Source organism: Giraffa tippelskirchi, chromosome 10, assembly GCF_054371585.1.
Source record: "Giraffa tippelskirchi isolate mGirTip1 chromosome 10, T2T-mGirTip1v1.2.pri, whole genome shotgun sequence".
NCBI lineage: Eukaryota > Metazoa > Chordata > Mammalia > Artiodactyla > Giraffidae > Giraffa > Giraffa tippelskirchi.
Window position 1 is genome coordinate 95,678,496 of NC_137284.1, and position 16,006 is coordinate 95,694,501.

The 16,006-nt window shown below is 38.4% G+C and overlaps 1 protein-coding gene across 20 annotated transcripts in view; it reads left to right on the forward strand.

Annotated features, from left to right (window-relative positions):
- NME8 (NME/NM23 family member 8) overlaps positions 1-16,006 on the forward strand; it is a 54,718-nt gene that overhangs the window by 20,135 nt on the left and 18,577 nt on the right. For 19 of the 20 annotated variants that reach the window (XR_014067280.1, XR_014067281.1, XR_014067283.1 and 16 more), the window contains 3 exons: positions 5,817-5,989; positions 14,217-14,361; positions 15,056-15,163. Coding sequence is in view for 5 of the 20 variants with exons in the window: in XM_081536002.1 (XP_081392128.1) it covers positions 5,817-5,989; positions 14,217-14,361; positions 15,056-15,163 (426 nt within the window). In the remaining 15 variants the exon portion in view is untranslated. The remainder of the gene's footprint in view (positions 1-5,816; positions 5,990-14,216; positions 14,362-15,055; positions 15,164-16,006) is intronic. The other variant, XM_081536005.1, reaches the window with a different exon arrangement.

Here is a 16,006-nt window from a genome sequence, read left to right on the forward strand (position 1 = left end):
AGTGTTTGTTGGTGCTGTTGTACAGGTAGGTGTCTATTGCATCTGACTTTCAGAAGCAGTTGTTCAATACACACATAATAAGATAATTTAAGCACTTGGCAGGATAGCGGTGGAGTGAGATGTGTCAATGTTGTTTTGCAAAGTTTGCAGCATTTTCTTTTTAATATTGTCCTGTGTTTATACTGAACATCAACCCAAGCAGGCAGCATGAAATTGTGGGTTAGGGAGCATATTTTTCTGGAAATCCATTTTCACAGATCTTATTCTGCAGACATGGCCTAACAGGTGCTGTGAACTTCCACCTGCCATTTTTAAAGTAGATTCAAAACCTAAAGGATCAAGGACACAAACTCTCATGTAGAATAAACAGTATATATAAGTATTATAGCCAGGTATATGACTGCTATACTAAATATGAAAAGGTTAACTATCCCATCAAATACAGAGATTACCAGATTAAGATAAAAAAAATTAAAAACTACCTAATGATAGCAATGACACCCCACTCCAGTACTCTTGCCTGGAAAATCCCATGGATGGAGGAGCCTGGTAGGCTGCAGTCCATGGGGTAGCTAAGAGTCACACACGACTGAGCGACTTCACTTTCACTTTTCACTTTCATGCATTGGAGAAGGAAATGGCAACCCACTCCAGTGTTCTTGCCTGGAGAATCCCAGGGATGGCGGAGCCTGGTGGGCTGCCGTCTATCGGGTTGCACAGAGTCGGACATGACTGAGGTGACTTAGCAGTAATGATAATCAATGCAGACAGGAATCATCAATGAGTGCTAAATCCATCGTATGAATAATATATGGACTTCCCAATAGTGCCCTTTCAGATAACAAGGATAAATAAATAATAAGGATATTATTTACAAAGTGAAAATTGTTGCTTTTCAGTGGTGAAAATTGGGGATTCCACTTTGAGTATGTTATTATAATTTCCCAGTGATGGGAAAAACTGACATCGTGTACCTCCTATTGTGATGTTTCAAGAAGGATACAGCGCCACTGAGGTGATAGTCCTATAGAGTATCATACCCAGAGTGTAATAGGAAACTATGGGGCCATTCCATAGTTTGAAACCATCCAAAATGAGGACTGGCCTGGAGTCTTCAAAATATTAGTATCGTGAAAGACAAGAAGGGCTGAGGCATTTGTTAGAGGTTGAAGGAGACTAGGGCTTAGGGCTACTGCATGCAATATATGATCCAAAATTAGGAAAAATTACTATAGATAGGTGGTTTCCCCAGTGGCTCAGTGTTAAAGAATCTGCCTGTAATGCAGGAAATGTAGGTTGGGTTGTATCCCTGGGTTGGGAAGATCCCTTGGAGGAAGGCAAGGCAAGCCAAGCCAGCATTCTTGCCTGGAGAATCCCATGGACAGAGGAGCCTCTCTGGCTATAGTCCATGGTGTTGCAAAGAGTCAGACATGACTAAAGCAACTTAGCATGCATGTATGCACTATAGACAGGACATAATTATAAAATTGCTGAAATTTGAATATGGATTGTTCATAAGATAATACTCTTATAACAGTGTAAACTTTCCTTGGATATTTAGGAGGGTGAATGGTGAAAATACCTGTAGCCAATTCTTAAATGGTTAAGTCAAAACACACACACACACGCTACACTCTTAAGTGGGGGTGCAGGAATAAGAGAGAAAGAACAAATGTGACAAAATGCTGACAGTTGATGAATCTAAAGTTCAATATCTTCGCCTTAAAACTTTTCTGTCAATTTACATTTTTTCAAAATAAAAAATTTTAAAAACTACTCATCTATATTCTGCTTCTTTGTTGTTGTTCAGTCACTCATGTGTGTCCTTCACCATCTCCAGGAGTTTGCTCAAACTCATATCCATTGAGTTGGTGATGCCATCCAACCATCTTGTCCTATGTCGTCCCCTTCTCCTTCTACCTTCAATCTTTCCCAGCATCAGGGTCTTTTCTAATGAGTCAGCTGTTCGCATCAGGTGGCCAAAGTATTGGAGCTTCACCTTCAGCATCAGTCCTTCCAATGAATATTCAGGATTGATTTCCCTTAGGATTGACTGGTTGGATCTCCTTGCAGTCCAAGGGACTCTCAAGAGTCTTCTCCAACACCACAGTTCAAAAGCATCAGATCTTTGGCACTCAGCCTTCTTTATTGTCCAACTCTCACATTCACACATGACTACTGGAAAAACCATAGCTTTGACTAGATGGACCTTGTTGACAAAGTAATGTCTCTGCTTTTTAATATGCTGTCTAGGTTGGTCACAGCTTTTCTTCCGAGAAGCAAGTGTCTTTTAATTTCATGGCTGCAGTCACATGTGCAGTGATTTTGGAGCCCAAGAAAATAAACTCTCTCACTGTTTCCATTGTTTCCCCATCTATTTGCTATGAAGCGATGGGACAAGATGTCATGATGTTAGTTTTTTGAATGTTGAGTTATAAGCCAACTTTTTCCCTCTTTTCTTGCACTTTCATCAAGAGGCTCTTTAGTTCCTCTTCACTTTCTGCCATAAGGGTGGTATCATCTGCATATCTGAGGTTACTAATATTTCTCCTGGCAATCTTGATTCCAGCTTGTGCTTCATCCAGCCCAGCATTTTGCATGATGTACTCTGCATATAAGTTGAATAAGCAGGGTGACAATATATAGCCTTGATGTACTCCTTTCCCAATTGTGAACCAGTCTGTTCATTTTCTTGGGCTCCAAAATCACTGCACATGTGACTGCAGCCGTGAAATTAAAAGACACTTGCTTCTTGGAAGAAAAGCTGTGACCAACCTAGACAGCATATTAAAAAGCAGAGACATTACTTTGTCAACAAGGTCCGTCTCGTCAAAGCTATGGTTTTTCCAGTAGTCATGTATGAGTGTGAGAGTTGGACAATAAAGAAGGCTGAGTGCCAAAGATCTGATGCTTTTGAACTGTGGTGTTGGAGAAGACTCTTGAGAGTCCCTTGGACTGCAAGGAGATCCAACCAGTCAATCCTAAGGGAAATCAATCCTGAATATTCATTGGAAGGACTGATGCACGTTCAGTTCTAATTGTTGCTTCTTGACCTGTGTACAGGTTTCTCGGGAGGCAGGTACGGTGGTCTGGTGTTCCCATCTCTTGAAGAATTTTCCAGTTTGTGGTGATCCACACAGCCAAAGGCTTTAAAGTATTCAATGAAGCAGAAGTAGATGTTTCTCTGGAATTCTCTTGCTTTCTCTATGATCCAACAGATGCTGGCAATTTGATCTCTGGTTCCTCTGCCTTTTCTAAATCTGTGTGAACATCTGGAAGTTCTCAGTGCATGTACTGTGGAAGACTTGGAGAATTTTGAGCATTGCTTTGCTGGCATGTGAGATGAGTGCAATTGTGCAATAGTTTGAGCATTCTTTGGCATTGCCTTTCTTTGGGATTGGAATGAAAACTGACCTTTTCCAGTCCTGTGGCCACTGCTGAGTTTTCCAAATTTGCTGGTATATTGAATGCAGCACTTTCACAGCATCCTCTTTTAGGATTTGACATAGCTCAGCTGGAATCCCATCACTTCCACTAGCTTTGTTTGTAGTGTGGCTTTCAAAGGCCCACTTGACTTCATATTCCAGGATGTTTGGCTCTAGGTGAGTGATCACATCATTGTGGTTATCCGCGTCATTAAGAACTTTTCTCTATAATTCTTCTGTGTATTCTTGCCATCTCTTCTTAATATCTTCTGCTTCTGTTAGGTCCACACTGTTTCTGTCCTTTATTGTGCCCATCTTTGCATGAAGATGTTCCCTTCGTATCTAATTTTCTTGACGAGATCTCTAGTCTTTCCCATTCTGTTGTTTTCCTCTATTTCTTTGCATTGATCACTGAGAAAGGCTTTCTTATCTCTCCTTGCTATTCTTTGGAATTCTGCATTCAAATGGGTATATCTTTCCTTTTCTCCTTTGCCTTTCACTTCTCTTTTTTCTCAGCTATTTGTAAGGCCACCTCAGACAACCATTTTGCCTTTTTACCTTTCTTGTTCTTGGGGATGGTTTTGATCACTGCCTCATATACAATGTTACAAACTCTGCCCGTAGTTCTTCAGGCACTCTATCAGATCTAATCCCCTGAATCTATTTGTCACTTCTACTGTATAGTCATAAGGGATTTGATTTAGGTCATACCTGATTGGCCTAGTGGTTTTCCCTAATTTCTTCAATTTAAGTCTGAATTTTGCAATAAGGAGTTCATGATCTGAGTCACAGTCAGCTCCTGGTCTTGTTTTTGCTGACTGTATAGGGTTTTTCTGATCACATGGATCACAGCCTTGTCTAACTCAATGAAACTATGAGCCATGCCATGTAGAGCCACCCAAGATGGATGGATCATGGTGGAGAGTTCTGACAAAACGTGGTTCACTGGAGAAGGGAATGGCAAACCACTGCAGCATTCTTGCCTGAGAACTGCATGAACAGAATGAAAAGGCAAAAAGATATGACACTGAAAGATGAACTTCCCAGGTTGCTAGGTGCCCAATATTCTACTGGAGAATGGAGAAGAAATAGCTCCAGAAGGACTGAAGAGGCTGAGCCAAAGTGGAAACAACACCCAGTTGGGGATATGTCTGGTGATAAAAGTAAAGTCTGATGCTGTAAAGAACAATACTGCATAGGAACTTGGAATGTTAGGTCCATGAATCAAGGTAAATTGGAAGTGGTCAAATGGGAGATGGCAAGAGTAAACATTGACATTTTAGGGATCAGTGAACTAAAATGGACCAGAATGGGCGAATTTAATTCAGATAACCATTATATCTACTACTGTGGGCAAGAATCCCTTAGAAGAAGTGGAGTAGCCCTTAGAGTCAACAAAAGAACCTGAAATGCAGTAGTTGGGTGCAGTCTCAAAAATGACAGGATGATCTCTGTTCATTTCCAAGGCGAACCATTCAGTATCGTATTAATCCAAATCTATATTCTGCTTAGAAGAGAGAAAAATAAAAAAATTAAGAGATGGCAACAAAATAGCCAGAAAAAATAAAGAACTAGAATTGAATATTGAAAGTGTTAAACTTGATGAAGAAGAACATGATGTAAAAGAAAACATTTGTGAAGAAGATATAGTGGTCAAAAAACTTATTCCCGAAACCACAAAGATGACATAATAAAAATATAAGTATTAGAAAGATAATAAGGAGAACTGGATAAAAGTAACATTATGGTCATAGATCTCAATACAAAGCAGAGAAAAAAGCAAGGATATATAGGAATGGCAAATATGTAGTCCATAATTGTGTATAATAAATGATCTATAATATTTGAAATATGAATATGTATAACCTTAAATCCCACAAGTAAATTTGCTTTGTTTACAAAGAAAACCTAAACAAACTTTTAAAAATTAAGATCTTACCACGTACATTTCCTGATTATAATCCAATAAAGTTGGAAATAAATAATAAATTTCAAATAGAAAACATCTATTTGAAAACATGAAATGTGCTCCTAAATTAGCCTAGATTCAAAGACAAAATTATAAGGAAAAATAGAAACTATCTGGATTGCTTTACATGGAGGAAAGAAAAAAAATTTTTTAAACATACTTTATTTTGGTGTCTTTAATATCCTCTCATGAAATCAAACCTATGTGATTTCATGTAATTGATTTTTGCACTGGTTCAATAAAACTGGAATTAAATACATATTCTTTAATGTAATAGAGATGTAACTTATCTTTATGTGATAAAGTTCAATATTCATTTGTTTTATTAAAATGTAAATTATTTGTGAGGATATATTATCAGTTTTAATTTTCTGGCATGATTATTAAACTTCAGTTTATAATTATGTTTTGGATTTCAACAGTTTACAACAATATCTGGAAATACAACAAATATCTCAGTTTTGTGATGTTGAAGAGAATATAACTAATACTAAGTTTATTGATGTCTTAATCCCTGATTTTAAAAAAATTAAAGGCATAAAATTTGAAAAGATACTGGCATTACTTCGACCAGCCCTCTTCAATGAAAGAACAGGTAAAAAATAAAGTATAAATTGTTTAACTACTTTGTACATATGATTTGAATAATTATATTAAAAGATATTAGTTTAAAATTTAACGTTCAAGAAAAAGCACTTGAAGTAAGAAATTTAATTGACACTAATTTACTAATTTTTCAATAAAAAGAATAAAACAATTTTATAGTTAAAAAGTTCAGAAAGTGCTTTCTAACCTAGGAATTTGTTAGGGCAGATTTAACATACAGGAATTACTATTATATATAATTATTATTATAGTTATTATAATAAAGATTAGAAGTATTCATGTCTGAAATGCCTAAGTTCAACACTTGGGTAAACCTCTTATTAATAGTGTGATTTGGAAAAAATGTACTTTACCAAATCTTTCTTCATGTTTAAATTCAGAAGGTTAAAATGAGAAAACATAAAGTGCCTAATACTTAAAAGGTGCTAGCTATTTGTAACCTCACAGAATAGAGTGAGTATTGGCAGAGCAAGAACAGAAACTATAAAGTAACACTATTAATTCTTTTTTATATCCAGTGTATGGAAATAAATTGATACTTGTACGTTGATCTCATATTGTCGGACTTGCTAAACTACTTAGTTCTAGGAGCTTTTTGACATCATTTCCTTGAGAATTTCTGTTACTAGGGTTTCTGAGGCCTTTCCAGGTGGCACAAGTGGTTAAGAACCTGCCTGCCAATGCAGGACACATAAGAGAGGAGGGGCGGAAAGATCCCATGGAGGAGGGCAAGGCAACCCACTCGTCTTCTTGCTTGCAGAATCCCATGGACAGAGGAGCCTGGCAGGCTACAGTTCATAGGGTCACAAAGAATAGGACATGACTGAAGTGACTTAGCACAGCACAGGATTTCTGAACATCAGACCTACTTACATTTTGGGCGAGGTAATTGTTGAGGGTGCTGCATCATGAGCGTTGGAAAATGTTCAGCAACATCTTTGGCCTCTACTCACTTCATGTCAGTAGCATCCCCTCAACTCCTAGTTGTGAAAATCAAAACACATCTCCAAACATTGTTAAATGCACCCTTGAAGGATTGAGAACCACTGATGTAGACAATAATATAATCTAAAAATTGAGACAGTTTTGCCTCTTTCTTTTTAATATGTACACTTTTTATTTCTTTTGCTTGCCTTATTGTACTGGCTGGAACTTCCTGCATGATGTTGAATAATAAGAGAGATAAGAATATATAAGTTACCTTGCTCCTGATCTTACAGTGAAAGCATTAAGTCTTTTACCATTAAGTGTCATGTTAGCTTTATATGCCCTTTATTTAAATTAAGGAAATTCTCACCTACTCTTAGTTTGGGGAGGCATTTTTTTTTTAAATCATGAATGGATGTTATAGTTTCTCAAAAAAATTTTCCTGTATCTACTGATATTTTTTCCTTGAGTTTAATAATATGGCAGTTATTTTGATTTTTAAATATTTAACCAGCCTTGCATTCTCCAGGGAGAAGGCAATGGCACCCCACTCCAGTACTCTTGCCTGGGAAATCCCATGGACGGAGGAGCCTGGTAGGCTACAGCCTGTGGGGTCGAGAAGAGTCTGACACGACTGAGCGACTTCACTTTCACTTTTCACTTTCATGCACTGGAGACGGAAATGGCAACCCACTCCAATATTCTTGCCTGGAGGATCCCAGGGACGAAGGAGCCTGGTGGGCTGCCGTCTATGGGGTTGCACAGAGTCGGACACGACTGAAGCGACTTAGCAGCAGCATTCTCCAGATAAACTATACTTGGCTGTTGTATATTGTCTTTTACTATCCTTTTAAACATATTGCTGGGTGTGAATTTTCAATATTTTGTTGGAGACTTTCTTGTAATGTCTTTATCTGGTTTTGGTATTAGGGTAATGGGTAAATGCAGACTTCATAAAATGAGTGAAAATGTTTTCTGGAAGAGATGGTGTAGAATTGATATTGCATCTTTTTAAAATCTTTACTAGAATTTACCAGTGACTCTCCCTGGGCCTAGAGTTCTCTTCTTCGGAAAGTTTCATTTGCCTTTTTAAACCTTGAACAATATGTATATGTTTTTTAGATGAATAGACTTTATATTTTAGAATAGTTGTTGATTTACAGAAAAATTAAGAAAGATAGTACAGTGTTCCCATATGCCTACACCCATAATAGTTTCTTCTAATAATATTTTATTGTGATACATCTTTATAACTAGTGAACCAATATCAATACACTATTATTAACTAAACTTCATAGTTGATGTTAAGGTTTGCTCTTTGTGTTGCACATTCTGTGGGTTTTGATAAATCCAGTGTCATCTGTCCCTTTTACAGTATCATACATAGTAGAACCACTGTCCTAAAAATCCCTTGTTCTTCTCCTATTTATCCATCTCCCCCTCCCAACCCCTGTTGTAATCTGATCTTTTTACTGTCTCTGTCATTTTGCATGTTCCAGAATGTCACAGAGTTGAAATCATATAGTAATAAATTTCTCTTACACAACTATATACACTTAAGGTTCCTTTGTATCTTTTTGTGACTTAAATAGCTGAATAACATTATATTGTATGAATATACCAGCGTATGTCTAGTTACTTATTAGAGGACATCTTAGTTGCTTCCAGTTTTTGGCTATTATGAGTAAAGCTGCTTTAGGCAGGTTTATTATGAGCGTGTAACATTGGTGATAAGGATATCTCTGATGTATTGAGTCACTAGGGTTTTAGGTTAAATTTTCTACACAATATAATCTTTATCCTACCAGCACAACAACCTGCTGCAAAATACATCTCCGTTCAGTTCAGTCACTCTGTCACGTCTGACTCTTTGCAATCCCAAGGACTGCAGCACGCAAGGCTTTCCTGTCCATCACCAAGTCCCGGAGCTTGCTCAAACTCATGTCCATTGAGTCAGTGATGCCATCCAACCATCTCATCCTCTGTCGTCTTCTTCTCCTTCTGCCTTCAATCTTTGTCACCATCAGGGTCTTTTCCAGTGAGTCAGTTCTTTGCATCAGGTGATCAAAGTATTGGAGTTTCAGATTCAGCATCAGTCTTTCCAATGAATATTCAGGATTGATTTCCTTTAGGATTGACTGGTTTGATCTCCTTGCAGTCCAAGGGACCCTTAAGATTCTTCTCCAACACTACAGTTCAAAAGCATCAATTCTTCAGTGCTCAGCATTCTTTATAGTCCAACTCTCACATCCATACATGACTACTGGAAAAACCATAGCTTTTTTGGACTTTATTGGCAAAGTGATGTCTCTGCTTTTTAATATGCTATCTAGGTTGGTCATAGCTTTTCTTTCAAGGACCAAGCATCTTTTAATTTCATGGCTGCAGTCACCATGTGATTTTTGAGCCCAAGAAAATAAACTCTCTCACTGTTTCCATTGTTTCCCCATTTATTTGCCATGAAGCGATGGGACCAGATGCCATGATCTTAGTTTTCTGAACATTGAGCTTTAAGCCAACTTTTTCACTCTCCTCTTTCACTTTCATCAAGAGGCTCTTTAGTTCCTCTTCACTTTCTGCCATAAGGGTAGTGTCATCTGGATATCTGAGGTTATTGATGTTTCTCCTGGGAATCTTGATTCCAGCTTGTGTTTCATCTAGCCCGGCATTTTGCATGATGTACTCTGCATATAAGTTGAATAAGCAGGGTGACTATACAGCCTTGACGCACTCTTTTCATAATTTGGAACCAGTCTGTTGTTCCATGTCCAGTTCTAATTGTTGCTTCTTGACCTGCATACAGGTTTCTCAGGAGGCAAGTAAGGTTGTCTGGTATTCCCATCTCTTGAATTTTCTACAGTTTGCTGTGATCTACACAGTCGAAGGCTTTGGCATAATTAATAAAGCAGAAGTAGATGTCTTTATGGAATTCTCTTGCTTTTTCTATGATACAGTGGATGTTAGCAACTTGATCTCTGGTTCCTCTGCCTTTTCTAAATCCATCTTGAACATCTGGAAATTCATAGTTAATGTACTGTTGAAGCCTGTACATGTACTATTGAAGCAAAATCGGTTCAGTTCAGGCGCTCAGTCGTGTCCGACTCTTTGCGACCCCATGAATTGCAGCATGCCAGGCCTCTCTGTCCATCACCAACTCCCAGAGTCTACCCAAACCCATGTCCACCGAGTTGGTGATGCCATCCAACCATCTCATCCTCTGTCGTCCCCTTCTCCTCCTGCCCCCAATCCTACCCAGCATTAGGGTCTTTTCCAATGAGTCAACTCTTCGCATGAGGTGGCCAAAATATTGGAGCTTCAGCTTCAACATCAGGCCTTCCAATGAACACCCAGGATTGATCTCCTTTAGGATGGACTGGTTGGATCTCCTTGCAGTCCAAGGGACTCTCAAGAGTCTTCTCCAACACCACAGTTCAAAAGCATCAATTCTGCAGCGCTCAGCTTTCTTCACCGTCCAACTCTCACATCCATACATGACCACGTGAAAAACCATAGCCTTGACTAGACAGACTTTTGTTGGCAAAGTAATGTCTCTGCTTTTAAATATGCTATCTAAGTTGGCCATAACCTTCCTTCCAAGGAGTAAGTGTCTTTTCATTTCATGGCTGCAATCACAATCAGCAGTGATTTTGGAGCCCAAAAAAATAAAGTCTGACACTGTTTCCACTGTTTCCCTATCTATTTCCCATGAAGTGATGGGACCAGATGCCATGATCTTAGTTTTCTGAATGTTGAGCTTTAAGCCAACTTTTTCACTCTCCTCTTTCACCTTCATCAAGAGGCTCTTTAGTTCTTCTTCACTTCCTGCCATAAGGGTGGTGTCATCCGCATATCTGAGGTTATTGATATTTCTCCCAGCAATCTTGATTCCAGCTTGTGTTTCTTCCAGCCCAGCGTTTCTCATGATGTACTCTGCATATAAGTTAAATAAGCAGGGTGACAATATACAGCCTTGACGGACTCCTTTTCCTATTTGGAACCAGTCTGTTTTTCCATGTCCAGTTCTAACTGTTGCTTCCTGACCTGCATACAGGTTTCTCAAGAGGCAGGTCAGGTGGTCTGGTATTCCCATCTCTTTCAGAATTTTCCACAGTTTATTGTGATCCACACAGTCCTAAGTAATTGACAATAACAGCTGAGTATGGAAAGCACTATGATAAGAGATGCCTCACTGGATATCAAATAGGATGTGCAGCCCATAATTGAGTGGAAGGATATGTATGGCTTAATCAACCAGGGACAGTTGCATAATACTTCCTGGAAGAAGCACTGTTTATGCAGAGACTAAAAAGTCAAGTTTGCATTAGCAAGGAAAAGGAGAATCTTGAGTTATTTCACTGGAGTGCCTGCCACAAAAGTCAGTCTCAAAACTGGGGTGAGAGATTATATTCAAAGAAGTCAGAACAATTCAGAATTAAAGAAGTAATGTTTGACAGATTTGTAAATGTTATTTTGAGATTGGAAAAATCTGACTGTAGACTGATGCTCATGGGAAGGAACCAACCAGTTGAAGATACAAGAAAGAGAGAAAAGATTAGGACAGGCCAAGGTCACTGAGAGTCAGGAGGAAATAATTTCTGTAGCAGATGTATAGGATTGGGCTTAGAGATTTTTATTCTATGTAGCAAGAGAGAAAGAGGGCTGGATAGACACAGATCCAGTTTATAGGTTTGTGGCAGGAAGTTGAGGGGCTTGTCTTCCATTACTTGGTTTCTCTGTGAATAAGAAGCAGTGTTATTGGCTGAGAGGACAAGAGGCAACCCTGTTGTGTACATGATGCATCAAAGGCCAGCCCTTTTCTTATCTATGTATGCCATTTCTACCCACTTTCCTGAGTGTTTCACACTCGAAAATGTCCCTTATTTTCTGGCAACATCACTTTCTCCCTTGCTACTGAGTTTTCCCTGTTAGCACAAAAACATGGTCCAACATAATAATAAACAAAATTCAGTGAAATAAAAACAAAACCAGAAAAACTGCCTTGGATCCTCCGCCCCCTTAGCTGACCCCCCGTTTCTTTACTCCTCTGCGATGGACACTTCTCAAGGAGTTGTCTGTGCTCAGTGAATCACCTTCTTGACCCTCACCCACTCCTGAACCCCCTCCAATTGAGCTTCTGTCAGAACTGTCCTAGTCAAGTTTACCAGTGACCTCCAAATTGCCAAATCTAACTTTCAAATGGCCTGTCTTCTGTTCATAGTTCTCAGTAGTATTTAGCAGTTTCTGCTTCCACATTGATCACCTTGGTTTGGATTGTCCCTGAAATCCTGACTCTTGTTCCTGGGAAACAAATACAATTTTTTCAATTTTTCTGAGCAAAGCAAATCTACCTCCAGCCAAGTTGCAAAGATATCACCTTCTACTCAATAATTTGTTGAAATAATTTTTCCCAAACAAATACAGTTTTCTCCTACAGAGAATTTTGGTGACAGCTGTCAGTGTCATAACATTTTGCTATTGTGATATGCAAACCATACTGACATTTAAGGATGGCATATAGGTGTTAATTAAAAATGGGGAAACCCAAAATTTGAAGTTGGTTAGTCTCATCACTCTCCCTCTTGCTTGACTCTCACCTCAGTTTTTGATTATTTTGTGTTTACTATCTTTGCCATTTGGTAGTAAATGGTAATTCATCACTCTTTAAATAAATGTTGACCTTTATTGATATTTAATTATTCTGGGTCACCTCAAGAAATTCTAAAGCAAAGTCTACGTGGATTATTTAACTTGAAAAAAACAGACATCTTCACCATATTCTCATGTATTTTCAAGAAATATAATGTACCTCTATTTAACTCATCTATTACATCTTTTATTCAGATATAATAGTTTTCTTCATTATACTTCTTGTTATCTTATTTTTCAACTAAATGCGGGAATATATGTAATGTTCTTTGCTCTAAAGTATTCACTCAATAAAAGGTAACCTGTTCATAGTTGTTGTTTTAGTGCCAGCTAGTTCTTTTCAGCATTATTCCTAGTTTTTAACCCCATAGTGAATGAAACTTCCCCCCCCAAACTTATTTTCTATGTAAGAAAGATAGTGGCTTCTGTATATTTTTACTTACTGACTCCCTTACTGAATTATGTTATTTAATACTACTAACCTTTTAAAAATACTCCTGAATTTTCCAAACAGTTTATATGCAAACACACTGTTATCCATTTTGTTCAATTTTGTTATTTTTATGTATGGCTTAGTACTTCCAGAATAACTATTAAATAATTAAAGGCCAGTATGATAACATTTTGCCTTTGTTCTACCCCTGACTGCTTTTAATGCCTCCAGTGATTTCAATTATGATGTTGGCTTTAGGTTTTAGGCAAAAATCTCTATACTCTAAAATATTTCTATCTGCCACATGGTACAAAAAGATTTTGAAGGTAATCCAATGACATGTCTTTTGATGGTATGTTTTGAAATTTATATTTTGTTTATAAAATAGGTGTACAGGTGTACAGTGGATGTATTTAGAATTTTTCTTATATAAACTAGTTTTCACGCTTTCCACAGCCCTTAGGTCCATTAATTTCCCACTTTTTACTCAATTATATTTCATCTTTCAGTTATCTAGAGCCTATATTTAAGCACATTAAAAAAAGATATGTACCTAGTTATTTTGTTTTCTGAAAGTGAAAGTCTTTCAGTCATGTCCGACTCTTTGTGCCCCATGGACTATACAGTCCTTAGAATTCTCCAGGCCAGAATACTGGAGTGGGGAACCTTTCTCTTCCCCAGGGGATCTTCCCAACCCAGGGATCGAACCCAGGTCTCCTGCATTGCAGACGGATTCTTTACCAGCTGAGCCACAAGGGAAGCCCAAGAATACTGGAGTGGGTAGCCTATCCCTTCGCCAGCGGATCTTCCCAACTCAGGAATCGAACTAGGGTCTCCTGCACTGCAGGCAGATTCTTTACCAACTGAGCTATCAGGGAAGCCCAACGCTAGAACCCTAGCATATCTGAGAATGTCAGTACATCACCTTTATGTATGAAATAAAACTTATCTGACTGTACACATTTTAAAAAATAAATTCCCCATTCTCAGATCTATAGTTTTTGGTCCACTGAAGAACTGGAAATGGCATCATAAATTTGACATGTTAAGAATACTGTTCACCTTAAATTAAAAATCTAATAATCTATTTTTGTAAACTTAAACTTCATATGACAATGAAATACGTTCTGTGTCCTTATGATAATATAGTCTGTATTGTGTGTATATCCAATAACCTAGCACTTTACAACATATGTGACTTTTTATTTAGAGGATGTTTTGAATATTATTCAAGATGAAGGCTTTAAAATACTGCTACAAAGACAGATAGTATTATCAGAACAAGAAGCAAAAACACTGTGCAAAGAATATGAAAATAAAGATTATTTTGGAGATGTTATAGAAAACATGACCAGGTAAAAGAGAATTCAGGTTGAGAAAGCACAGGTTTATTTATGTTTGAATCATTTAACCTTCTTTTAACTCTGCTTTCTGTTCAAGTTGCCAAACCTCTCAATTCTGTAAAGATGTGCTGAGTCTACTTCTTTGCCAGTATCACCTCCATTTTGATTCCCTGCTCAACTGTGTGTCTTCTGTGGTCCCCCCAGAATGTTATTAGAGCAATGCAAGTTCCAAGTGAAGCCTCTGGAGTCTAACTAAGCTGAATTGCAGAGCCAGTTTGTGCAGCATCATCAAGTCCAAGTAGACAGCTATGACTGATTCTCAAGGGTTTTGGTAATCCTAAAGATCACTAGCCCAAGGAGATGAATGGGATGCTAGAAACCTATCAGGTTTCTAGCAGAATAAATGAAACAGCAGCCAGACCAGAAAGCCAGCAAGCATGTATAATATAAATCAGCAGGGGCATGGGGACAGTACCTGTATTTTCCCTAGACCACTTGATCAGAACCAAGGCCCTTCTTTTCCCTTCCTTTCTCTGCTTCCTTTCTTTGATGAACATACTCTCTTGAGAGTACACCAACAGAAATTAATTTCATACACTTGGTAAAAAGGGTTATTTTACTATTTTCATCTAACAAATACACTTGGATTATCTATAATTAGCTACAAGCCATAGTTTCATTAACTTTGTTTTTCCTTTTCTAACAGTGGTCCATCTCTAGCCCTTGTTTTAGTAAGAGAAAATGGCTTAGGACACTGGAAACAGTTAATTGGACCAAGCAGTGTTGAAGAAGCCAAAGAATATCTTCCAGAGAGGTATGATTCATGTCATGGGTCCCCAGCTTTTTTCATGGGAGCCATTCTGACTTCCTTTTGGATATAGGGTACAGGAACTACAGCTCTCGTCCAAAGTAGGTTCTCAGGAATGCTCCTTTTGCTGCGTAAGGAGTGGACTATTTATGACTGAAAGCCCAGCCCAGTGCCAACCTGAATATGGCCAAGGCTTTGCAAGAGAATGTTGTAAGCTGCTTCATTTGGGGCTGGAAGTAAGTGGTGGCTACCCAGCCAGAAGTCCATATCTTGGCAGAAATATCTGCCCCATGCACTGTTTAGGAGAAATTCTCTTGATAAGGGCATGATAGTCCTGTAGGTTATTTAATTGATATAGGAGTCTTAGGACAATGATGACTAACTTAATATGTAGTCTACAGTTTGGTGGGAACATTTACAAAGTAATTTACTGATGAGTCTTAGAATTTTGTAATCAGCTCAAAACCTGGCATGTTACCTGTTACCTAGTTCAGCTCAGTCGCTCAGTCGTGTCCGACTCTTTGCGACCCCATGAACCACAGCATTCCAGGCCTCCCTGTTCATCACCAACTGCCGGAGTCTACCCAAACCCATGTCCATTGAGTTGGTGATGCCATCCAGCCATCTCATCCTCTGTCGTCCCCTTCTCCTCCTGCCCTCAATCTTTCCCAGCATCAGGGTCTTTTCCAATGAGTCAGCTCTTTGCATTAGGTGGCCAAAGTATTGGAGTTTCAGCTTCAACATCAGTCCTTCCAGTGAACACTCAGGACTGATGTCCTTTAGGATGGACTCGTTGGATCTCCTTGCAGTCCAAGGGACTCTCAAGAGTCTTCTCCAACACCACAATTC